Source organism: Lontra canadensis, unplaced genomic scaffold (assembly GCF_010015895.1).
Source record: "Lontra canadensis isolate GAN:19392208 unplaced genomic scaffold, GSC_riverotter_1.0 scaffold40, whole genome shotgun sequence".
NCBI classification, from domain to species: Eukaryota; Metazoa; Chordata; class Mammalia; order Carnivora; family Mustelidae; genus Lontra; species Lontra canadensis.
In genome coordinates this window covers 9,248,844-9,274,554 of record NW_022631034.1, presented here as the reverse complement: position 1 = coordinate 9,274,554, position 25,711 = coordinate 9,248,844, and the positions used below count along the sequence as shown (strand labels likewise).

The window sequence follows — 25,711 nt, the reverse complement described above, 5'->3', positions numbered from 1 at the left end:
CCAGGCACTTTTCTAGGGATACAGCAGAGAACAAAACAGACAAAAGACCTTGTCCTCATGGAACTCACTCTATAGATTTATTACTTTCCCTAAATGATAACTTACTTGGATTGAACCTCCATTAGGACAGTGCTGAATTCTGTTATGCATAACTGTTCAATGTACTCTAGTCCTTTTGTTTCATTGAAATATTTCCTTTGGACAGTAGTAAAATTAACATTCTGAAAAAAAGTTTTAATTCCAAAATAAATTTTAAGTTTCATGCAGTTGCCCAAAACTGCTTTCTTAAACACATGCAGGCAGGTACATGTGTAGGCGGCTTTATATCGTATAAAGTTTCTTTTTTATTATTTATTATTTTCCAGAGTTAAATAGAATATTTGCTTAATGATTTAAGAAAAAGAGAATGATTATCTGTTTTGCTAAGTGAATTATGGCAGTCTATAGCTCTTATTAGACCACAGTCACATGATATTTAATTGGATGTGGTAGGTACAATAATAAAATTTAAACACAAGAGTCTCTGCCTTCTACTAATTTTATTCTACAGCTCCACCACCACCCAGGTTTTATATTTGGTGTTACATATTCCATCATAATTGAGATAGAGCAGAACTTTATAATGTATTAGCTGCAGAGGAAGAAAACATCAATTCCAGCTAGCAAATCTATAAGATGCTATATACATGAGGTAAATTTATTTAGAAGAAAAGGAGATAATGGAACTTTTTTAAAAGAGTAGGGGAAAAAAGCATGAAGTTGTAGAATAAAAGGTTTACCTACTCTGAATAAAAATAATACATAAGAAAAATAATATAGTAACAATGAACTATGAAAGAGCTATAAGACAGCAAAAAAAAAAAAACAAAACTCATGAGGAGGTAGGGAATTTGTTATGCACCAAGAGTGTTTAAGTTATCTCACAATAATTCCATGATGTAAGTCTTATTTTAACTACAATTTTCTTACAAGTAAAATTCTAAAAAGTCAAGTAGTTTTTCTAACATCATACATTTAATACGTGCCAGAGTTGAGACTTGAATTTAGACTTCTCTGGCTACAAAGTCCTTCCATTTCATAGTGCTTCTCTTTTAATGAAGGTTTTTTTTAAATTTTAAGTGTGGTAATAATGATAATAATATTAGTTTTTCCCTTCTGCTTATAATACTTTTAACCCAAATACTTCTATGGCTCTGTCTCTTACTTCCTTTAGGGCTTTGCCCAAATGTAACCTTAATCAATGAGGTCATCTCACTAATTACATTATATAAAATACCAATTCTCTAGGAAGTAGATTATTGTCCCTATTTTACTAATGAAAAAAACTTAAGTAACTTAACATGCACAAGATCACTTAGAGTCAAGATCTGAAACAAGCAGTCTGACTCCTCTATTCTTAAGCACTATGCCATACTGCCCTACATCTCAACTGTAATGAATATATGCTATTTTTGCCTTTGAAGGACTCATCTGTTTTACACTCCATGTGATTTTCGTAACTGTTGATTACAGAGCTGTGTCCCACAGAAAACAAATGACCAGGGATTAATCAATCATGGTGCTTCTACCCTGAGAAATAGTGATTAGTCTAACATGTAGGAATATGAACAAAGCAGGGCCCATTAGGGTCCTTCCCTGGAATTTATATATGGAAACTGGAAGGAAGAATACATTTTTTCTCTGAATTGGATAAGATATCATATCAATCTGTAGCCATCATAATTATCTTAAGCCTCACAGAAATAACCTACAATTAAAAAAAAAAAGGTGGATGGTGGTGGGACTAAGTAAGGTAAGATTTATCCAACAATTTGGCTTCTCAGTTACATAAGCCAATACATTTCTGGGTTTTGTTTTTTTTTTTTCTGTTTTCTTTCTTTCTTTCTTTTTTAACTTAAGCTACTTTAAGTTGAATTCCTGTTACAACCCAAGACTTAAAATGCTTAAGCAGAGCAAAATAACAAAAGTTGAAACAGTATACATAAATAAAGGTAATGAAAAGAAGTTTGAAGTAATGAATAAAAGAGGTAACAGATAAAGAGACCTATATCATAGAAACAACAGACTGACAATAGAGGTCATTTTTAGCAATAAGTCAAAGACAGCTGAACTACACAGGATCTCTAAGAGCACAACAAGAAATCTTATATAATTGCAAATGCTGAATATATTAAGAACAATAAAAGAACTCATTGGATTCTAAATCTCAGATTGATACCAAATGTGTTAAAGTTAAGGCTACCAACATAAAAAAGTATAATATATTCTGAAAATAAGTTGCACTCCTCAGGTGGTTATTCCAACTGCCATGCTGCCTACTTGGTCTGGAACTACAGCCCCCATTGCCCAAAACATTTGCTAGAGGAAAGAAGCAAACTGCATGTTTGAAAAGCTCTCACTTGCAGAGAGAGCATTCATTAGATAAAGTTCCAGAACACTTAACCTGCCACAGTCCCACATACAGAGGCTTAGAATAGTAGGTTAACTGTAAAGAATACATGCTACCAGGGGAAGCTAAGACAATTCTGTAATACAAATCAAATTCTCTAAAAAAAAAAAAAAAAAAAAAGTACTTGCTGACAGTGCTATCTCCTAGAACAAAAATTTCAATTTCAACTAGTCTGGTAGCACAATACCTAGTTTCCACACAGCTATACCTAAGGAAATCTGTTTTTGCTAAGGGTCTGCCTCCTGTACACTCTGAGAAGCCCTTATTAGTGCTAACAGTTTCCCTTTTGTTTAAGGTAGATTTGATTTGCCAAATCAAATAAGTGGAAGCCCTGTCATTTTTATTTTATGTACTAATTGTTCTTTAGCTTCAGACTTGTGTTTAGTGAGTACTTTAGGGTAAATATATAGTTGTTCAAATTATTGTTCTCCAAAAACCTAATATAGAATGGATTTTAAATAAGGTAAGATTTGAATGTTACTATTGAGAATGAAAATCACTTACCTTGAAATTTTCTGTGATCAGAGTAAACAACTTAGTTGAATTCCCCACAACACAAGCAGTATTTGACATTATTATTTCCAAAGGCGATAAAATTTTGAGTTTAGTGATTACCTAAAATCATTTGAATAAATAATTTCTTCAACGTAAGCTTAGGATTCTCCAAAACCAAACAAGTGGCATATTTTTCTGAGAGATAAGTACTTAAAATTAACTCACAGATACACAAAATTACAACTGTTCTAATTATATATGTCAGTTAAAATATACTTCTAATAGTGATATATTAAACATATATTCTATATGTATATATAAATATATCTTGTATATATATCTCATATAAATAAAATATCATAAACATAGGCTATATTTTACCTCACAATAATTTATAACAGCTCTGAGCTCAAAAATTAATTTGAACTTATCAGATATATATTTCTAAAATAAGATGTTTTAAAATAAATTCTTCTATTTGGTATTTTATCCATCTCCATAAAAAACATAAACACATTCAAAAGTGTAACTGTGGTGATTCAGTCAATATGACCACACCGATAAAGCTTAGAAGTTGAACAGATAGAAACACAGATGAGAAACTCATATTTTACAACTTATTCTTTTCACAATACAGATGCATTTCTTGGAACTATCCCAGACACAGAAATTCTTTTTTTTTTTTTTTTAAGATTTTATTTATTTATCCGAGAGAGAGAGAGAGAGTGAACACGATTGAGGGAAAAGAGCAGGAGAAAGAGAAGCAGACTGCCCACGGAGCAAGGAGCCCATGTGGGTCTCAATCCCAGGGTCCCGGGATCATGACCTGAGGCCAAAGGCAGATGCTTAAACTGAGCCACCCAGCACCCCAGACACAGAAATTCTTAGTCAATCTGCCAAACATTTGTTTTTAAAAAAGCTTTTCCTATGTTTTTTTTAAATTGCATAAAAATGTGAAATACCCAGAGATAAAGTTACACACAGTATCATGTAGTTTGATAGCTATGTTAAAAAATTAATTATTAGGTAGGAAAAGGAAACCAGTGTACTGAGAAATCATAAAGAAGAATTAGGAAAAGGAAAAAAAAACAATAAAATGCTAAAAATAACATAGCATATACATATTTAATCATAGAAATTGGGTCAAATAACTTTTTAGAATATAGAGATTAGAAGCAGATTACTTCTACCTGGTAAGTGACAGAAATCTTCATGACAACAGGCCAGTGGCCCAAATTAATGATAAGTGATAGGAAGTGAAGGGAAGAAGAGGCTAAATCATGACTGGCCTATAAGACCAATTTCCCTGAGCTCTGGAAAATAAAATTCAAATACTATTCAGTGGAAACAACCCTTTGGCAATAGCATTATTAATATATAATCTTTGGAATGAGTGCAGGAACTATTAACTTGAAGAGGTTAATTTTAGAAATTAACAGTAATTTGAAACGTTCATATAACAGCAAAGCACATTATTTTTAGGGCAAAATACATTCAAAGATTAAAATCAGATGTAAAACAATTTTAATTCAGAGTAGCCTACATTAGTGCAATTGTGAATAACTGTTATTCCATGAAAAAGTAAACTAATTAGGAAAGCAGGGACTTGAAAATCTACATAGTGCACACTAGGTCAAACATTTTCTAAGAGTATAAATACTTACCTTTGCATATGTTGTGTTGTCTGCAAACTGAGATAATATAATTTGTGGGCTTTTTAAATCAATACTTGCCATTCCTATTTCACCTCTGGCAAGTCCTCTACCTTCTACAACAGCTGCAACAACTGATGGGGAGTTTGTTGAAACTGCAGATGACGATGGAGCTGTTAAATTTTTTTTAAAAGAAAATGTTTAAACATTAATAACAGTATGTTCTCATTCTTATTTTTTTATTACGTTTACTTAGCCAACATATAGTACATCATTTGTTTCTAACGTAGTTTTCAACAATTCATTAGTCACATATAACACCCAGTGCTCATAACAAGGTGCCCTCCTTAATACCCATCACCCTGTTAACCCATCCCCGCAACCCCCCTCCCTTCTGTAACCCTCAGTTTGTTTCCCAGAGTCCAGAGTCTCTCGTGGTTTATCTCCCTCTCTGATTTCTTCCCATTCAGTTTCCTTCCCTTCCCGTGGTCCTCCGCAATTGATCTCATTCTTTTTAATAAGATCTCAAGCATAAAGTTCAGGACATGGCTCTTAATATCCAAGGAAATAACCCTTTTTTCCTCATCAGGAAACAACTTTTCATATCCAGACCAAATAACAATGTTAATTCTCAAAGTATTCTGCCAAAACTTAACTTCAAAATTAGAAGTAACTTATACATTGTCCTATTTTGCATTTTATTGGAATGGAGTTATGAAGGAAAACTGAATTTGGGATGAGAAAACCTAGATTATTTACCCTACTCTAGGATCTAAAAGCTATATGAATTTGAGCAAATTATTTCATAATAAATAATCAAAAATCACAAAATGTAATAACTGCCCTAACTCAAGAACTAGTAATGAAAGGATCAAATGGGATTATATATATGAATGCATTTTTTTAATTTAATTTTTTTTTAATTTTATTTTTTATAAACATATATTTTTTCCCCAGGGGTACAGGTTTGTGAATCGCCAGATTTACACACTTCACTGCACTCACCATAGCACATACCCTCCCCAATGTCCATAATAACCCCACCCCTCCAACCCCCCTCCCCCCAGCAACCCTCAGTTTGTTTTGTGAGATTAAGAGTCACTTATGGTTTATCTCCCTCCCAATCCCATCTTGCTTATGAATGCATTTTATAAAGTATAAAATATTATAGGGATACTTGGGTGGCTCAGTGGTTAAGCGTCTGCCTTCAGCTCAGGTCATGATTCCAGGGTTCTGGGACAGAGCCCTACATCTGGCTCCCTGCTCTGCAGGGAACCCGTTTCTCCCTTTGCCTCTGTCTCTCATATTAAATAAATAAAATCTTGAAAAAAAAAAAAGAATAAAATATTATGTAACTATAAATTCCAATTATATGTAACTGTGTGTGTAATGTTGGATACTTTATTATATATTATATATAATTATGTGTATTATATATTTATTATAATACTTTATTAAAGTGCTAAGAATGTTCTAATTCTTTATTTGAATTAACTCATTTAATTATCACAATTCTATCAAATAGATATCATTATTTACTCCATTTACCTACAAGGACACTGAAGCACAGATGGAGCTACTAAAGTCAGAATTTGTACACAGGCAGCCTGACACCAGATCTGGTGCTCCTAACCTTTACATATTATTACTGATTTTGAGATCTATGCCTTACAAACAATGAGTATTCAGGTAAATTGTTAAACCTTTATAAAGCTACCATTTATTCATCTTGAAAGTAGAAATACCAACCTTTTTCAAAAGTTGTTGTAAGAATTAAATGCAATAATATAAAAGGGTTTTTTGGTAAAGTATATGAAATTATTTAAATATGAGGCATTATTCATGGATGAAAAAAATGTCAGACAAAAATACCTAAAATTTTATTGTCAAAAAGCAAATTTATTTTTGATTCCCTTGTCAATCTTTCAATAGAACCCATTTCTTCTCTCTTCTACTTCCCTGACCTAGATTCATTTTTTTTCTACTCTTCTATTATAATGCCTACAAAATTAAATAATTATGTAATCTTAGTGAATAGTCAATTTAAGAGTTCATTTAAAAATATATTATGTCTAGATCTCCAATCCCTCTTTGCTATGAAAGCCATCTGATTTATACATTATGATTGAGTTTATATTAGATATATGAGTTTATATTAGATCTAAGGCAGTTTAAATTCTGCAGTAAAATACGACCTTCCTATTTTTAATTGGAAAATAAATACCAAGTTCCAATAGAAATTTAGTAGACTCAGAAGATATCTCTCTTAAACTTCTAAAAGAATGCTTATACTGTTATCTCTGATGTAAGTAATAATATAATGAGCATTCTAGTGCCTAACGCTTTTTGCGGGTCTATTATTTCGTTATTGTAGATTCTCAGAAGTCAATTATTGGAACAAAGGAAAACCATTTGTTAAGGATCGCATATGTATTACCAAATTTCTTTCAGAATTATACCAATTTTTTAAAAAATTTTATTTAAATAATCTCCACATCCAACGTGGGGCTCAAACCCACAACACTGAATATTAAGAGACATGCTTAACCAACTAAGCCAGACAAGTGCCTCTGTATCAATTCTTTTTTTTTCCCCCAATTTTTGATTCCATCAGTAGTATATGAGAAAAATCAATTTTACTGTGTCTTTACCATTACTAACTTCTGAAATGTATTATATTCTTATTACTAATTCATTTTTCCTTGTATTTATTTATTATTATGTTCAATGATTCATTAGTTGCATATAAAACCCAGTGCTCATCACAAGTGCCCTCCTTAATACCCATCACCCAGTTACTCCATGCCCCAACTCCTCTCCCTTCTGTAACCTTGTTTGGTTCCCAGAATCCAGAGTTCCTCATGGTTTGTCTCCCTCTCTGATTTATTCCCAGTTTTCCATCCCCTCCCCTATAGTCCTAATTTAATTTACTGACACTTAAATTTGTATTTTTGAAAATTACTGTCAAAATTGAACAGATTTAACATATCCATTCATTTTCTGTATTTTCTTTTGAGATGTTCATGTCTTTTTCTACAGTTTTTATTAAATCTATATGTTTTTCATCTGTTTATGAAAATTTTGTAAATCAATGAAAATGATTTATAGTTGCTACCAATCTTGATCTGATAGCTTGAAGATTTCTGCTTTTGTATAGATAATCTTTTTACTTTATAATTTCTTCCTTTGCTTTTCTGTTATAAAACTCTTTCACTGAGATATCTGATATGCATTAGTATTTTATTCTAATTTTTTTAGCTGTTTCATTCACTTTGATCTTTTGTTGAGCAGAACTTTGACCAGTACCTTTGGTTATCTACCATGTCTGGAATAAGGTAGTCTGGAATAAGGTACTATACAGAAGTACAGATTTAGACTCATTCATAAGCAGTTGGTGATGGTCTACCTGGATAGTCAGGGACTTGGAAGAAACGGGATTGGAAGGTAATAAGAAGGAAAGCTGGGGGAAAAGTATGCAGATGGACCTCTTTGAATGGGCATAAACTTTGAAAATATTTGTGTCTCATGTGAATGCCCACTAAAGGGCAACTATTATAGAGGGAACTCTTAATAATCAGGTAGACAAAATGATACACTCAATGGATATCAACCAGCCTCTTTTCCCAGCCAACCCAGTGCATCTTTAGTAAATCTATGAACAAAGCAGCCATGGTAGCAAGGATATGCATGGGCTCAACATCATGAACCTCCTCTTACCAAGGCTGACCTGGTCAACCACACTGTGAGTACCTAACCTACCAACAGCAGAGATCAACATTAAATTCCCCATGTAGCAACAATTCCTCTGGGGTCAGTAGATGGTAAATATTAAGAAGCCTGACAATACCAACCACTGGAGAGGATGCAGACCAACAAGAACTCTTATATGTTGCTAGTAACAGTGTACACTGGTAGAAGCACTTAGAAAAACAATTTATTATCTTGTAAAATGAGCAAATGGCAAACCTGCAGCCATCTAGTGGGTTCAACTTCACTTTCTCCAAGGAGATCTATACCCCAGATTTGGAGATGAGTCCTGAAAAGAGCCTGCTTCCAAATATGACCTCTTGGGCCTCCCCTCAGCTCTAGAGTATTTTACAGAGTTTTCTTCTATCCTACAGTGAGTCTTCTATCATAGTTCAATAATTCTTTATATTAAATCACCCTTGTTTAAATCATTATATGGTTCAATCTTCAAATTAGATCCAGACTGCTACAGTCTCTGCCTTCATGGATTTTACAGTGCAGTGGAGAAAAAAGACAATTAAAATACCAATATCATTAGTAAAATGTGAAGTGAAATGGGAGCAGGTAGCAGAGAGATTCAACCTAGACTTATAAGATTACAGAAAGCTTTCTGAAAGGTATAACATTTAAGCTTAGACTTGAGGAATAAATAAGAATTGACTGTATGGAAAGGGGAAAAGAGTGTTCCTAAGCATAGGAAATACCAGGTATAAAGGCTGGAAGTTAGGAAGTCAAAAATTTCAAAAATATGTATCATATAAACACTAACCTAAAGAAAAGGAATTTCTATGTTAATAGCTGACAAAATAAACTTTAAAGCAAAAAGTATATTAAAAGATGAAGAGAGTCATTTCATACTACAACATACCAATGCTAAATTATTGGGCTCCTACTAAAATAGCTTCAAAATATGCAAAACAAAAGATTAACAGAACTACTAGAGAAACAGACAAGTCCACAATCATACTGGGAGTTTTTAATATAAGTACAAAAAAGTCTTTGGTGATACAGATGTAAACAACACAATGAAAGAAATGGCCTAATAGGGTACCTGGTTGGCTCAGTGGGTAAAGCATGTGACTCTTAATCTCAGGGTCATGAATTTAAGCCCCACAATGGGTGTAATTTATGGAAGAAAGAAAGAGGAAAGAAATAGGAAGGAAGGAGGGAAGGGGAGGATGGAAGGGAGAAAGAAAGAAACTTAATAGACATAAAAAAAAAACAACTGTAAAAGATTTTTTAAAAGTGGAGACAGAACATTTACTAAAAATGTACAAAATTAAGAACTTCTGTTCATCCAAAAACATCATAAGAAAAGGAGGAAGACAAGTCACAAACCTAGAGAAGATATACACAATATATGTACTTGTCAAAAAAATATTTACTCTGAATATATATTCAGAATATATAAAGAATTTCTACAAACCCAGAAAAATAAACCTAAAGAAAAATAGATAATACACATGAACAGTCATTTCACACACACAAAAATGAAAGCTATATGGTCAAAAAGTACACAAAAGGTAATCAACCTCATTAATAACCAGGAAAATACAAATTCAGACTACAGTTAGTATCTTACAACTGCTAGACTGGTAAATATTAAGAAGTCTGACGATACCAACTGTTGGAGAGGATGCAGACCAACAAGAACTCTCATATGTTGCTAGTAATAGTGTACACTGGTAGAAGCACTTAGAAAAACAATTTGTTATTATCTTGTAAATGAATACATTCATATATCCTGTATCCAAGAAATTTCACTGCATGTACCTTAGAGAATACTTACACATGAAGAACTATTTCATCCATTTTCCCTTCAAGAGAAACTAGATTTAGATAAAAACTGAAATTTAAGTATTAAAAAAAATCCTGTACAACAGTACTGTCAGGATCAACTTCTAGATTTCAGTAAATATCATGTATAAAAGGGAGAGTTTTCTCTTTTTGTTTTTTTAAGTCAGAATAGTTAAAATAATGCAGACCTGCACTTGTTAACAAATAATATCAGAAACATGTAGCATTAACTTAACCTTCAATTATGGATATGGGTAAACTAAATATTTTTCTTTCAGCCATCTCTATTAGTTACAAATAACTTCAAATGAACTTAACCACCCTAATTTACAAGTCTTAAAAGTTTCAAAGTCATCTCAATCAACATTCCACTCATTTTCATTTTACCTGAATATCCCATTTGTGGTGTCCAATTTTTATAACCTGATCTCTGGGGATTTCCAGCAGACAATGGAGTTTTCAGTATTTGAGGATAATTACTATCTCGTGTAGAAGATGAGCTTGTACCAAAATTAAAATTTGATGCAAATGTGTTTTCTGCATTAGATCTTTTATTCCTGAAGTGTGAACCTAAATTCGAAAAATTAAATATCAGTTCTTAAAGTTTCAGAATTATGCAATATTTTAATCAATATAATTTATATCATGTTTACTTTCTATAAAACTTTATCTGATGACTTCTAAAAATACAGCAAATTATGACAAATTTAATGGTACTATTGATAAATAATCTTGTACTAAAATATAAGGAAAAGTGCTTACTAATATGCTTCTTCAAATGGAGACTACTCTTGATAGAATCATAAACTACCTTCTAAATCTTCAAATACATCATTTATGTTTACTGTATATAGCAATTACAAGACCTCTTTTCCTCGTTTGATTTAACTTCATTGACACTCCTTCCTTCCATACAAATAGTATAAAAAGAGTTTTAGACTCACTTGGATTCATTTCCCTGTCCAGGCACTTTCCTACTGATATATTACTTAACAGAATTGCCTTAAAATCAGAAAGAATATACATGAAGCAGTCTACCTTAATGTCCTGGCACATAAAAGTTCTTAAAATTATATATTGGGGCTCTTTTCTCCTATTCCCCTTCACTTCCATGACAACTCTGCTTCTCCTTTACCACTTGCTTTTAGGTTACTTTGCCAGATTCTTTTTCCTCTGTCTGCCTCTTAACTGTTGGCTTCCCAAGGTTCCATACCTTTTTACCTTCTCTCACATATTAGCATTACACATCTTCTCTGGGCATCTCATCTATTATATTGGTCTCTAGTAATATCTATTTCTAGTTATTTATACCCTTCAACCTTCATATAAAGCCCTAACTTCTCTTAAACTATAAAGCACATTTTGGCAAACTTTTAAAATAAAGGGCCAAATGGTAAATATTTTAGGCTTTGTGTGCCATACATCCTGCTAGTATTACTCAATTCAGACACTATATTGGGAAAGCAGCCATAGACAACAGTAAATGAATGAGCCTGGCTATGTTTCAATAAAACTTTACTTCCAGACACTAAAATCTGAATTTCTCATAATTTTCACATCACAAAATATTTTCTTTTACTTTTCAGCCCTTTAAAAATGCAAGACCCATTCTTAGGTCTATAAATGCATTGTTCAATACAGTAGCTACTGACTGCATGTGACTATTTAAATAAAAAATAACTAAAATTAAAAACTCTGCCTCACTAGCCACATTTTAAATGCTCAAAAGCCACATTTGGCTGTTGGCTACCATATTAACACAGATATAAAATATTTCTGTCATCACAGAAAGTTCTATCAGTGCGGCTCTAGGTCCCTAAATCTAACTACCTCTTGGATATAAACTTTTAGAGATCTTTCCAGACTTTTAAATGTTCAAAAATATACTCTATTTTTTCCTCAAAGCTTATTTATTACCAGTTGTGGCCAACTATAACATCTTGCACCTTGTCACTCAAGTCATAAACTAAGGAATCATTCTTAATTCCACTTTCAACAATCTTTTTTTTTTAAGATTTTTTTTTTTTATTTGACAGAGAGAGAGAGAGAGAGAGAGAGAGAGATCACAAGTAGGCAGAGAAGCAGGCAGAGAGGGGGAAGCAGGCTCCCCGCTGAGCAGAGAGCCCAATGCGGGACTCGATCCCAGGACCCTGAGATCATGACCTGAGCTGAAGGCAGAGGCTTAAACCACTGAGCCACCCAGGCACCCCCACTTTCATCAATCTTAACACCCAATCAGTAAGTCTAGTAAAAAAAAAAAAAATTTAATACCACTAAAATTTCTCCCCATCTCTACTCCTATTGGCCCATTTTAAGCCTGTATCTTCTTCAGGCCTTGCTTCTAGTATTACGCCTCTTTGATCCATTCTTCACATAATCACCAAGGATCTTTCCAAAAAAGAAATTTCCTTTCTCACAATTCCTCACTCTCTCCATACCCACCATGGGATAAAATCAGACTCCTTTACACAGGTACCAGCAGAAACTGGATGACACATTCAACTAGTATACTTTGAGAAGTTTGATAAAGAAAGTATTTACAAAGGTATGGACGCAGTATAAGGATATCATCATAAAGAAGCATATAAAACCCATGTGCTCCACCACAGGAACTAAGGAAGGGAGTGGTTACCAGGAGCTAGAGACAGAGAGGGATGTTTCTTGTCCTCAGGTTACTTTTAGATTTTAAGCTCCTTCTGGAAACTTATCACTTGTCTGAGTTGCTCTCCAATTTCCTTGACCTCTATTTGGCTGTGTCTTCTTTATCTTCTCTCCTCTGGCCTCAAATACACTGGTGACTTTCAAATCTGAATCTCTCCTAAGTTTCTCTTCTTAATCCAAGATCCATAAATTCAATTGTCTCAGAGTGATCATATGGATATCCTAAAGGTTATTCACATTTACAATGTCCATACAGAACTCATTTTCCTTCTAAAAACTGATTCTCCTACAAAACCCACTTTCTCAGGAAGTAGTACTACCATTTATCCAGTCACCAATGCTAGAGTTTGACGCAATAATTCACACATAAAATAATGAGAGCCTGTAACGGCACAGAAACAGAGAGGAAAGAATTATTTAAAAGATAAAAGATAGGACTTATTAACTGGATGATGCGAGAAATTTGTTGAAGTCTTACAGGTTTAAGATTTAGACAATCCAGGGATAGAGTTAAGAAACAGCTGAAGGAATCGTAGAGAGATGAATTCAACTAATCATATAGTGAGTCTGAGGTGTGCATTGGTCTCTCCCCCTAGAAACTTCAGAAGACAGTCTGAAATAGGAATCTGGAGCATAGGGGAGAACCCAGCAGTGATAATCACATCCAAGAAGTGACCTAGAAAAAAACCCCAAAACTCTAAGGACAAACCATAATTTGGGAACTGATAACAGTAGGCAAAGCAGTTCTCTGAACGGAGAAAAACAGGGAAGAGTAGAATTAGGGAAAACAAATTAAGAGTTCAAGAGAAAACTGGTCAAGAACATTAAACACAGGCGAACTGAAAAGTGAGCACTGGATTTGGCATTTACCTTATTATCGTGCTAAAATGGTGTGTAAAAACAGTGATAGTTTTTCCACAAAGGGGGAGTTGTCCAAATATAAAATAAAAGGGTTGAACTTGAATTGAAAGACATATACTGTTAAATACTTAAACATATTACTCAACTGAATTAGATGAAATGCTGGATTGAATCTATTTTCATTTCATCCTAGTTCAGAAGCCAAGAGGAACCACTCCTATCACCAAACTCCACAAATTCTGTCATTTGTCATATACTTTTGGGAGGGAGACAGACGGTTATTAAATAAGGTTTTACTGCAGCCTTCCTCAGAACTGAGCCATTTACCATCCCCACCTTGTAATAAAACCAATTTGTAGATGGGATCGGGAGGGAGACAAACCGTAAGAGACAATCTCACAAAACAGACTGAGGGTTGCTGGGGGGAGAGGGGGTAGGGAGAGGGTGGCTGGGTTATGGACCTTAGGGAGGATATGCGCTATGGTGAGTGCTTTGAAATGTGTAAACCTGACAATTCACAGACCTGTACCCCTGGGGCAAATAATACATTATATGTTAATAAAAATAATTTTAGTGGCTCCTGGGTGGCTCAGTGGGTTAAGCCTCTGCCTTCGCCTCAGTTCATGATCTCAGGGTCCTGGGATTGAGCCCCGTGTTGGGCTCTGCTCAGCCGGGAGCCTGTTTCCTCCTCTCTCTCTATCTCTCTCTCTGCCTGCCTCTCTGCCTACTTGTGATCTGTCAAATAAATGAAATCTTTAAAAAATAATAACTTTTAAAAATGTTTTATAATGGAAAGGAAAAAAAAAATTCACCCACTTGAGGAGTCCGGGCTTTCACTCACTCAGACCCATCAAATTCCTAAAGCACCCCATTCTCATCCTCTCAACCACATCACAACTGAAACTCTTCTGAAGTAACAGCCGCCACCGCGCTGGGAAACCTCCCGGAGCTGCAGCGCTCTAGCTACCCGTGAATCCATCCAAATACTCCTTGCCTAGTGCTGGCCCGGCGCCAGGCGGGTGGCGAGGGAGGCTTGTGCTGCTGCTCCGGTCGCCGGCGGCTGCAGACGTGCCAGAAGGGGTGGACGCAGAGGCCTGCGCTGAAGGCCCGCTCTGAGGAGTCTCCTGGAGTCCGAAATTATAGCAAGGACCCTGAGACCGAGGGTCTCCCAAAGCGAGGGAAGCCGCAGGGGCCGACGGTGAGACTGTTGAGACCTCAGGCCTCCGCATTCTCACAAATCTTCCCAAGCAGAAGTCTGAGATTGCTGAGCGTCCCTTCACTGACCCGAAGTTAGAGAAGCGTCGCAGGAAAAAGCCTGAGCACGGCGCGCAGACGCACAGAGCCCCCATGCGCAGGCGCAGCGAGCCCCAGCTTTTCCCCCACCCATGCCTGGGAACCCTACTCCTACGGGTGCCCAGTCCTTTCACCCACCACGGGATTTGGCTTTGAGCTTAATCTGAAGTACAGCTCTCCTCAATCTGCAGGGATAAACTGAACAGAATTTTTCAAAGCCTATCAATGACCATCAAATTTGGTACCCCCGTTAGTCTCACAGCACTGTATTTTACTAAAGGTGTTTGCTTTTGAACATCTCCCACACCCCCAAATACACTTAGCTTAAGTTACAAACTATCCATCACTAGACACCAAACGCCTATGATGGTGTAGACAAATGTCAGTGTTCAGCCCACCTAACATTGCTCTTGTGGAGAAACACAAAAACCTCCTGCAGTTTAAATATCCACAAGAATGTTGTCATTATCACAAGATAATATTCACCCATTAAACATATTATTGTATCCACAATAACCTAAGAAGTAGGTCAATGGATGAGATCTCTCTTGGACAGCTCCGTTTCTCATACTGTAGGTACAAATTAGTAAGAACAGACTATATAAACCCAAACTCTAGCTTTGCAACAAATTACCTCCATGAAATTAAGTTTTGTGCCTATTTTCTTGAATATAGAAATAGTACCAACTTCCCAAAGAAACTAGGATTGAGAAAATACTCTGGATACTGCTATTGGAATATATTCAAACATTATTGACCATAACTTAACAGACTTACAGAATCACTATGTTGTACAATGGAACACTGCCAACTATACTTCGATAGTTAAGAAAAGCTGAATTCATGCAGTTGCTGAATTACCTCAGTCAGGTGTCTTAATAGCACAGTTCACCCACATGCAAGAATCCTCAAAATTCCTTCAAATACTTCCAGTGATACCATTTAAGATTATGTTCCATCCAATTCCAAAACTTTCAGAAAAATAGTGGCAACTCAGCCTAAACTCTTCAGTAAACTGTCAAAATAATGGTATACATTTCAAGAATCTCATGTAAGCATTTTCTCATCAAGATGTTACAACTGACATTGGTGAATGATGTCTAAGTGAACCACCACTACTCATTTTTGAGTAATCTCCACCCCGACTGTGGGGCTTTAACTGACCACCCCAAGATCAAGAATGGCATGCTGTACCAACTGAGCAAGCCAAAAGCCCACTGATCATCATTCTTGAAACTACTAGAATTTGCCAACATGCTTGAGAAAACTTCAACTTCCATTTCAAGAAAAATGTTCATTGAAATAATTTTCATCAAGAATGTAAAAGTCTCAGAATACTTGTGCTCATTCCAGTCTTTTGGAAGTTTCAAAAAATATTGTGGTAACTATGAACTTCTATTTCCTGAAGGGCCAACAATTCCTTGGATAGGTTGCTGGCATTCTGACATAGAAATGTTTAAAAAATAAGATGTAGTCCAGAATGCTGTCCTATTCTAAAATGGTGCAATGTGCCATTTACCTAAATCACTGTGATGAATCCAAAGTAACCATAAACTTATGAAACAGTTCCAAATTTCAACAGCCGTTTATTCTGGTGCATCTTTTAATTCATATATGGATGGGTTTATCAACTTTTAATCAATTAACATTCTCACTGATATAGATCAATTTACATTAGCCATTATCATATAACATGAAAGAAGCACATGGGAAAAACAAGTAGAACAAAAGACTTCTTGATAGTTCTTTAAAACTGAGTTTGCTGTTAAGGAAACATACAAATAAATACAATGAAGCAGAAACAAAATACTGTACTCAGAAAAATAGCATTGCAAAAGGAAATCTAAAGCTGAAGATAAAGATCTTTATTTTACATTATGCATAATTATATAATTTATTAAAATTAATACAATTCATATACAAAATAGTAACACAGTAGTCATTTTTAAGTTTGTTAAGCACTTTACAGGAATGTTAAGATGGCAAAACTATACTAAGCAATGTCTCATGTCTCCATCAATATCTAGCTCACTAGTTCAGGCTGAACATTCACTCTCCGAAGTACTTCTTCAGGCATGCAAAAAACAGGACTAACAGGTTTTATCTGTTCTTCTCCCAAAAGTGACAATCCAGCAATTCCAAATAAAGTATGAAAAGGATCTACCTATTTAAAAAATAAGAATTTATAGAGTATTACAAAAATGAAAACTTCTAAAACCCTACTTCTGAACAAGCTATATTGGATTCCATTGTATTTTCTTTACTTGAATAAATGCTTAGTTTTCTAAAAATGATGACTTCAAACTTTAACATAGGACCTTTTACCATACACAATTTTTTTGACAATTAAGTGATGAGAAATTTCTGCAAACTTGTTTTCCCTTCATATATTCTCAAAAGTTACCTAGAGAGTATCCTGCTTAAAAAGTAAAATGCTGATTATCATCCATTTTTAAGTCTGGAAATGACATAAAGGTAACTCAAAGCAATTAACTATTACATGAATATGTCAGAAATATACTTGCCATATCTCCTGGTCGGTCTGCAAATCCTCCTGTTTCTTCATCTTGACATGCTAAAATGAAACTTCTAAGTTTCTCTCTATCAATCCAATGAAGCCTTCCAATTATCTTTAGAGAAGCCAACACCCACCACGAATAACATACATCTGGTAACTAGGAGGGAAAAAACCACAAGCAATTGCCGCAATTTTATTCTCTAGTCCAAACACAGGGTGCCGGAGGAGACTAAGGGATATACTGGCATACAGTTAGAGATGCTAAAATTCATAAATACAATTACTTGGATTTAAAGACAATCACTGGGATAAGACCAAACATTTCAATCCACAGATACCCACACTAAATGTTTCAGAGTTTAGGCACTCAGTAACAACTATCCTTGTACCTTTATTTTATCTGCAATGAATGTCCCTTATCCAAGAAGCTGGTGGTTAACACTCATGAAATCCATGGTGATATATGTTCTATTTCCCTAGTCAGAGCATTTTCAGCAAGTGCTGTCCAGGTAGGTATGTAATTTGCTTAAAAATAACCTAAAGCCTGGCTCCTCAAACAATGGTCATTTGGGTTTAAAGAACGCAGAATATCTCACCTTCGACTGAAGAATCATTTCGACAAAATCGCTGGGTGATTCATAAGCACATAAAAAACTGTCCTACACTGTAAGTGCAGATTCCTGGCAATCCCAACCCTGACCCATTTTCTAACTGTTGAAAGTTGCAGGTTTTTCACTGGACTGTAAGTAGCTAGAAACCACCTGTGGGTATTTTCCTACCGAACTTATTCATAAATATTGAACAAGCAAATCTAAAATAAAAATACAATGACCCAGACAAAAGCACCACCATGCCCTATCTTATTTTCTGTCAAGGATCCAGCAATCTATAGCCCTTGAAGTCTAACTTGACTACAACCCAAGTTTTTATGTATGTGTAAACCGTTTTTTAAAATACAGTCTAAAAAACAAAAACAAAAAACAAAAAAATCCAGAAAAACAAAAGACAGTCTTGTGATAGGAAAATCACATCCAATTCAAATGTAACCACTGTTATTTTACTTAAACACAGTTATCCCCACTGGTTTCTTATGGCACCATCTACTCTTTAGGGTAGTTATGTACTTGCCAACAAGACTATATATTTTACAGAACTGAAAACATTTACTACCTAGCCCTTACAGACCCAATTTAGAACACAGTATGTGAAAGCGAAAGAGAACTATGGATGTGCAAAGGAAAATTTGATTCCCCTTTCTCCAAATCAAAATGTCAAAAATTGGGTTTTTCTTAAAAATTTTAGTAAGGATTTTAAATAAAAATTTAGCAATGTAATTTTTAAAAGTCATTGATTTGGTAAATTAATTGTCCTTTCACACCCACGAAGCAGACACAGAGACTTCTGTACAAAATACATGTATTCATTTAACACTACTCATTGGGTCCCAAATATGAAGAATGTTTTTTCCCCCAAGGAAAGATTTTATTTATTTATTTGACAGAAAGAGAGATCATAAGTAGGCAGAGAGGCAGGCAGAAGGAGAGGGGGAAGCAGGCTCCCTGCCAAGCAGAGAGCCTGACATGCAGCTTGATACCTGCCAAGCAGAGAGCCTGACGTGCGGCTTGATCCCAGGACCCTCAGATCATGACCTGAGGTGAAGGCAGAGGCTTACCCCACTGAGCCACCCAGGCGCCCCTAAAGAAAGCTTTTAATGCAGGACTAATTTTCGCTGGTATAGGTCTATAACTAAAAGTTTCAAGAAACAGCTTCATTTCAATGGCTGGAAAATATAAGACCCTCAAGATAGGGAAAAAGCCACTTTAACAATACATAGTATGTCTGAATATAAATGTATTTCTAAGCTAGGATATTTGCTATTTTTTTTTGTTTTCCTTCAGGTAACTCCAGAATCCACTTCATGATTGGAAAGACCAGAAGACAGCTTTGTCATAGAAAGAACATCAGAAGGCAGCATACACATCTTTTCCTCAAGTCTTTTAAATGGATACCATAATTATTAAGTATCTCCACTCCAGCTGTTTTACTTTTGCCAAGAGCATTTTTTAGGAAGTACAACTGAAAAATTGCAATGGGGGGAGGGGTAAAAGCTCATTATCAATTTACAAGAAGCTATAGTAGTTATAAAGCTATTAGAACACAGTATCTTATGAATCAATACCTTCTCTGGCCTTCCATTGAGTCCACCTGATGGCAACTGTCGTTCACAAAGCCACCAACCGAGTAAATCAGAATTTACTTGATGCAACTGGCTAGTAATAGCCAGAAATCCTGTGCAACAATAGATCTAAAATTACAGACATAAAGTACATGTGTATAACAATTTTCAACAGTAGTGTAGTAATAAAAACTACTTAATTAAAATGTCATTTATGTCTAAAAACTTGCTTTCTATTAACAAGTCAGAACTGCAAACACATAAATATCACATACCTAACTGAACAAATCCAAACATACTAATTCCAGGATCCAATTCTACAATGAAATACTATTGTCAACATTTCTTCATAGCTAAAAGCAAAAATTTTTTTAAAAAGATTTTATTTTTAAGTAATCTCTATACCCAACATGGGACTCAAACTCACAACCCCAAGATGAAGATCTTGTGCTCTACCTACAGAGCTAGTCAGGTGGCTCTAAAAGCAAATTTTATTGGACACCTACTTACAGATACAATGCACAATAGTACAAACACTACTTACAAATACAACTGCCTCTCTGGCACAAGCAAACAGATATTCAGGATAGGCAGGGAAAAGAATGTTTCCATCTACTTAGTTAAAAACTAATGGAAAATAAAAGCGGTCTCAATTGGAAGAACATGCAACTCCTGATCCCGGGGTTATGAGTATGAGCCCCACACTGGGTATAGAGATTAAATAAACAAAGCTTTGTGGGGGGGGCGGTTAAGCAGTGGAAAATAAAAATTGTCTTTCGTGATAATAAACCTACTTATGTTGCCTGGGTCAGGGGCTTCCACCAACAGGGAATATATACACATCTACTATAAAAATGCATTTCTTTATCTGCATTTAAGCAAATCTTATGTAACATCCCATATTACATTTAAATTAACTTCAGTCATATGTAACAGACACTGAAACTGCTATTAATGTATTTTCCCAATTTTTCACTTACCCCCTCAAAACTTACATATTTTAATCTGCATTAATAAATTACCTGCCCAGCATGGGATTCAGAACCTGGCCTGCAACCAAATCCACCATCAAAGTTCATACACGATAAAACAAATTCGATTGCCTTTTCCACATTAATAGCATCTAGCTTCCCCTACAAACAGAAAAAATAAGCCTACTGAATTCCAGAATAATCATGGTAACTTAATTATTCCAATACAATATTCAAAACTTACCAATAGGGCCAAGGTTGCCACTGCACAGAAAGAGAATCTTGTATCAATTTCTCCTAAAAGAAAAAGGAAATTAAATGAAAACTGTTACCAGAGGTATCTGATCTTAATATATAATGCCAATTAATTGAAAAACTGTACAACTACCATGTTTAAATTTCCATGAATTCAAGCTTAACATTTACTTTTCAATTAGCAGGACGAAAGCTGAATCTGAAGTAAAATCACTTCTAAGAAATCGAAGAACTAGAAAATTTGCCAAAAATACAGCAAAATCATCTTAAGTTCCTTAGAGCACCCAGAAAGAGAAGGTAACACAGAACCAAAAAGACAACTCAATTTCTAACAGTGACAATAAACTTACCCTATTATATAAAAGTAGATTTTCACATCCCATGAAGCAGCTGGTCTCTCAGGCCTACACTGTATTCAGCCCTAAAGCAGAGATTATCTACATTTATCAAGATAGTACTATTCCCTCCCTCCACTCAAATATCCAGTAAGTTTGTAAAGTTTTTTGAATATCTCTCCCTCTTCATTAAATAGTTTATTAAAAAAAAAAAAAAAAAAAACTTTACAAAGCCACCAAATACTGGGGGAAAAAATTTCACCTACCTCAAATTTTAGACTGGCCCCCTCTGTTCCAGTTCTCTTGTATGCTGATAAACTAACACAGTGCATGCTGGAACTTCCAGCAGACCATTTAACTTCAGTAAGACCAGCTGCTTAGTGGGACCTGAAAAGATCAAAAACTTAAAAATCTCCTTATAATTATTAGCAAAGCCTCCAACTCATTGTACTTAAAAACTTTCAACAAATCTTATCACTATAATAAACACCCAAACAGATTTTAATATTGGTACTTTAGTAGCATGAATGAGACTGACATTACCCCAAATATCTCCAGCAAAAGAACCATCTTCTTTCTGTAGACTCTGAACATATTCCACAACTTTATTTACATCAATAACATTAATACTATCATAGAGAGTAAGAATCTGTAATAAAAACAAAACAAATTAAGTAAATACTTCTTCAACACTGCTACGTTTGTTCTAATGTTCTTCCTCAACTACCTTTTAAACTGTCAAGCGAGCATATCCTTCTGTCTATGCACATTGTGACCTTTTTGCAATGGTGCAGACTATCTTCTACTATGCCACAGCCATTATCAACAAACCCAAACCAGTAACAAAGAATTTATTTCCTCCATATAAACTGTAACTTCATATTCCAAACTTTTAAATATACTAACTTACATATACAGAAGTAGACTTTATAGTATTTTTCTAGAAGATTGTATTTATTTATTTGACAAGAGTTAGAGACAGGGAGAGGAACACAAGCAGGGGGAGTGGGAGAGGGAGAAGTGGGCTTTCCACTGAGCAGTGAGTCCAAAGCAGGGCTCAGTCCTGAGCTAAAGGAAGACACTTAATTACTGAGCCACCCAGACACCCCCAGAAGTAGACTTTCAAGTCGTAATCGTGGATCTTCACTATTATCAAAATTAAACCACTTAACTCTACCTTGTGATTTTTCAAGTTATTTACATATACTGAAAATAAACATTTTATCATTCAAGGTCTCAGTGTAATTTTACAATTTACAACAACTTTGGATTCAGCTAATACATGCCATCACATCACTGACCTTGTAAAAGACAGGCTTCATTTGGAAAGATTAGGGAAACTTTTTTTTGACAGATACCAATTCTGTCATGTTCCTAAAACCCAGTTCACTTTCTCCATTCTCAGGTAAGAGAATACACTACCAAGACTATTAAATTTTAGTATTTACCTGGACAGCACTCAGAGTGTACAAAAGATGAGGGTCATGTCCAATACTGGCACTTATTCCACCACACTCATGTTGACATGACTTAATGAATGTCAGAATTTCTTCTCTATTCATCCGATGTAGTTGTCCCATGAGATCCATTACAGTCAGACCCCAATAGATACCACTCATTCTCAAATACTCAGACATACAGTATTCCTAAAATACAATTATTTTAATGTGCCAGTTTGAATTGATGCAGGGTTATTAAAGTGATAGAACATGTAAAAACTAGCCATACTTATTAATTCAATTCATACTAATATCAGTGTTAATTTTAAAATTGTGGCTATCAATACTGGGGGTTAGGAGGGAGTAGTATCTACAAAGCATATGATAAATTCACCTGCAACTAACAATACAAATAGGACTTTAATCTCTCTTAAGATCTAACCAGATGTGTAAGTAAAAAAAATATACCAACTTTTTTCAAGTTTGGGGACAGAGTATTTCTTTCAGAGTACCTACATATTAATCAAGTATCAATTCTATTAATATATGGACTATGTACAAAGCCTATCTACTACCTATTACTAAATGATATAACAACTTGAAACCAAAATAGCCAAGGCATGCAAAAGTTTAAATAGCTAACCGTAGCTACTCAGAGACATAAAAACTGGTACAGAGACTAGATCAGAAATAAATTTTTGCTAGTCACCAATGCAATACATGTTAAAGTTTCAGTCTGGTGAGTAGTCTTAGGGAATTTAACAGGTCACCAATTCATCAATGTTTCCCAAAATGGTAAATTAATTCAGTTGTTTGGATACTACAGGGAAAAATTTACTTTCAGTTTCATTACTTAGCCCCAAAGAGGGTTAACTATTCTTCAAGGTTTGAAACTTAAGGTAAAACTTTTTCAAGGTCTCAGCGTAATTCTAGAGCTTAAGTGTTATTACACATCAGCCATATATTCAGGTAATACATGCCAACACATCACTGACCTTGGAAGTAATACCTCAAGGACAAAAATACAAATCTCTTCTCTACCTCAAACCTCTTAAGCATCTAGGCAGATGGGGAATCTATTTTATCTGTCAAAGCCTCTGAGAACCATGGTTAATTGATACCAAGGTACACTCACTGCACCCATGGAGAGAACTTCAGTCCTCCGCATGCAAGAGTTTCCATTTTTAAGAAACACAGGCCACAAATACTGACCCATTTACTGTTCATGCGTAATAGTGTCATTTCTTCAAAATAAAACGAACTTTCAACACAGAATCATACATACATAATCATCTTTCTTGGAGCCATAGGACGCGATATAATCCGCATGCTTCTCTAACAACAGCGTGTCAGGTGCATCCGACTTGATAATAACATCCTTCTGCGGTGTGCCCTTTCAAAACAAAAAAGCAGTGACTTTGTAACTGTTCATTTTTTTATGCTTGACCCCAGTGTATATATTCAATATACATCCGAACTCTTCACTTTAATTCCATCCTGCCACACAGAACTTTCTATATAAAAACTAGGTATCTGACCAGAAAGAAATTAGGCACTAAAGCTCTTCTGAAGATTCGGGTATTTTTCAGGTCTCAGAGTAATTCTAGAGCTAAAGTAGTAATAATCAGCTTCGGATTCAGAATACATGCCAGCTCATCATTGACCCAAAAAATTATTACCCTCATCTGTTGTTGCTTATCTTTCACTTAAAAGTAAAATAAACACCACAAAACAGCCCCATCTTGCCAATTCAGAACTTAGCTTCTTACATGCAGCAGAAAACTGAAGCATTAAAATTAAAATGTAAAATATTTATATATAAAATATAGGTACCCTGTAATTCGTAGTTAAGTTCTTTAATTAAATTTTACTAATCCTAGGATATCAATTTATCAATAAGTTCCTTTATTTTCATCTTCTCCATCTTTAGTCTTAGTTTCTTCATTTGCAACAAGCCCTCAGGAAATGAGGATTCTGCTCTAGTTCCCCGCCTTTCTTACTGTTTTCAAGACAGCTAAAACTCCTTCTAAGTAGGTCATGACCATTACCGGAAAAAATTTAGTGAATTTCCATCAGATCCCACTTGAAATTTACTGCATCTTCAAAGAACGCTATCAGTGATGACTTTATCGGTTTTGAGCCATAAAATATAGGAAAAAAGGAAAAAAAGAACCACCGACTGGCCCGGCTTTTTTGAGGAATTAAGAAATCGGGCCGTTAAATCTTGAGGCCTGCCTCTTAGGAGAAAGCCTAGATAAAATTAGAAGCCGTATGTGCGCCCGCGAGGTCTGCAAAAAACGCTGAGTAATACTTCATTCTCTCTGAACCTAAAAAAATCCCTTTCACGGCCGGTGTCTTAACCCAACTGTTCTCCAATGCTTGCTAAACAATTAGAACGACTGAGGTGCTCAGTATTACTCCACCTAAACGCCACCCGCGCAGTCACAGTAAAGAACACCCTCACTCACCATGTCTGAGACGGAAAAGAGAACTTTACTCCGTTCCTGGGTAGATTTAGGCGGCACGCGCCTGCGCATAAGCTCCCCCCAGGCCCCTTCCCGGCATAGCTGACCACACTCCCGCCTGTAGGAAGGAGCAGTTCCTTGGCTGCCCTAGGACCCCGCCAAATGCTCATAGCTGTCCTCGCTGCCTGAACCCAAGTTCTCTAGCGGTCATTTTCTTGTCCTGTGGTGACCTTGATGTGTCTGAAAGTTTTAAGTAATATGTATCTGAATTACTTTTTAAAAATAATTTGTTCCTGAGGCCCTTTGAACTCTGAAGATCTGGAGTGGATGGTAATTAGTGGAATTCTTGCATGTAGGAAGTATTCAGTGTTTTCTGAGTGAATGTTAAAATGTTTACATGTCCCTCCTGCTTGCCTTTTCTGTTTCAGATGTGGCTCTCTCACTCTCTTCACTTCTTCAGCAAGTGCTACTAGCTGGAAGTTTTGTAAATTGCTTTTGAAACAAAAACAAAAACCATCCATGTTCTTTTCATTCCGACTACATTCAGATTTGCTAGGGGTGTTATTACAGGTATTTTCGTTTGTGCTTCCTTGGATC

General features: G+C 35.2%; 2 protein-coding genes and 3 non-coding genes across 8 annotated transcripts in view; all 5 read right to left on the bottom strand.

Annotated features, from left to right (window-relative positions):
• Positions 1–14,941, bottom strand: part of MSH4 (mutS homolog 4) — a 95,386-nt gene extending 80,445 nt beyond the window's left edge. Inside the window, exons 1-5 of the mRNA XM_032870296.1 lie at positions 14,657–14,941; positions 10,528–10,710; positions 4,609–4,769; positions 2,954–3,064; positions 106–221 (exon numbers count right to left, since the gene is read on the bottom strand). Coding sequence (XP_032726187.1) covers positions 106–221; positions 2,954–3,064; positions 4,609–4,769; positions 10,528–10,710; positions 14,657–14,891 — 806 coding nt within the window. The 5' untranslated portion in view covers positions 14,892–14,941. The remainder of the gene's footprint in view (positions 1–105; positions 222–2,953; positions 3,065–4,608; positions 4,770–10,527; positions 10,711–14,656) is intronic.
• A 1,580-nt stretch (positions 14,942–16,521) lies between these two features.
• On the bottom strand, positions 16,522–25,215 carry RABGGTB (Rab geranylgeranyltransferase subunit beta). 4 transcript variants are annotated; one of them, XM_032870127.1, is made up of 9 exons: positions 25,118–25,215; positions 23,935–24,042; positions 22,659–22,856; positions 21,754–21,859; positions 20,865–20,917; positions 20,672–20,782; positions 19,653–19,778; positions 17,481–17,630; positions 16,522–17,119 (listed from the first exon to the last, which is right to left on the bottom strand). In XM_032870127.1, exons 1-9 carry the CDS (start codon positions 25,184–25,186, stop codon positions 16,979–16,981), a joined length of 1,062 nt encoding a protein of 353 aa, XP_032726018.1. In that variant the 5' UTR covers positions 25,187–25,215; the 3' UTR covers positions 16,522–16,978. The 4 variants fall into 4 exon arrangements, with proteins under 4 accessions (XP_032726018.1, XP_032726019.1, XP_032726020.1 ...); XM_032870128.1 differs by having other exon boundaries at positions 20,865–20,884; XM_032870129.1 differs by lacking the exon at positions 20,672–20,782.
• On the bottom strand, positions 22,441–22,512 carry LOC116875131. The gene has a single exon (XR_004384151.1). It is a non-coding gene; the product is annotated as a small nucleolar RNA SNORD45 (small nucleolar RNA).
• LOC116875128 lies at positions 23,562–23,645 on the bottom strand. The gene has a single exon (XR_004384148.1). It is a non-coding gene; the product is annotated as a small nucleolar RNA SNORD45 (small nucleolar RNA).
• On the bottom strand, positions 24,236–24,314 carry LOC116875129. The gene has a single exon (XR_004384149.1). It is a non-coding gene; the product is annotated as a small nucleolar RNA SNORD45 (small nucleolar RNA).
• Positions 25,216–25,711: the final 496 nt, after the last annotated feature.

Bases quoted from the DNA above. Each gene is read 5' to 3' on its own strand.
- RABGGTB (XM_032870127.1), bottom strand. From the start codon at position 25,186: ATGCGCAGGCGCGTGCCGCCTAAATCTACCCAGGAACGGAGTAAAGTT. The intron at 24,043-25,117 runs GTGAGTGAGGGT...TTGTTTTGAAAG, and splicing joins TCTTTTCCGTCTCAGACATG to GGCACACCGCAGAAGGATGT. The intron at 17,120-17,480 runs GCAAGTATATTT...TTTTTTAAATAG, and splicing joins CAGACCGACCAGGAGATATG to GTAGATCCTTTTCATACTTT.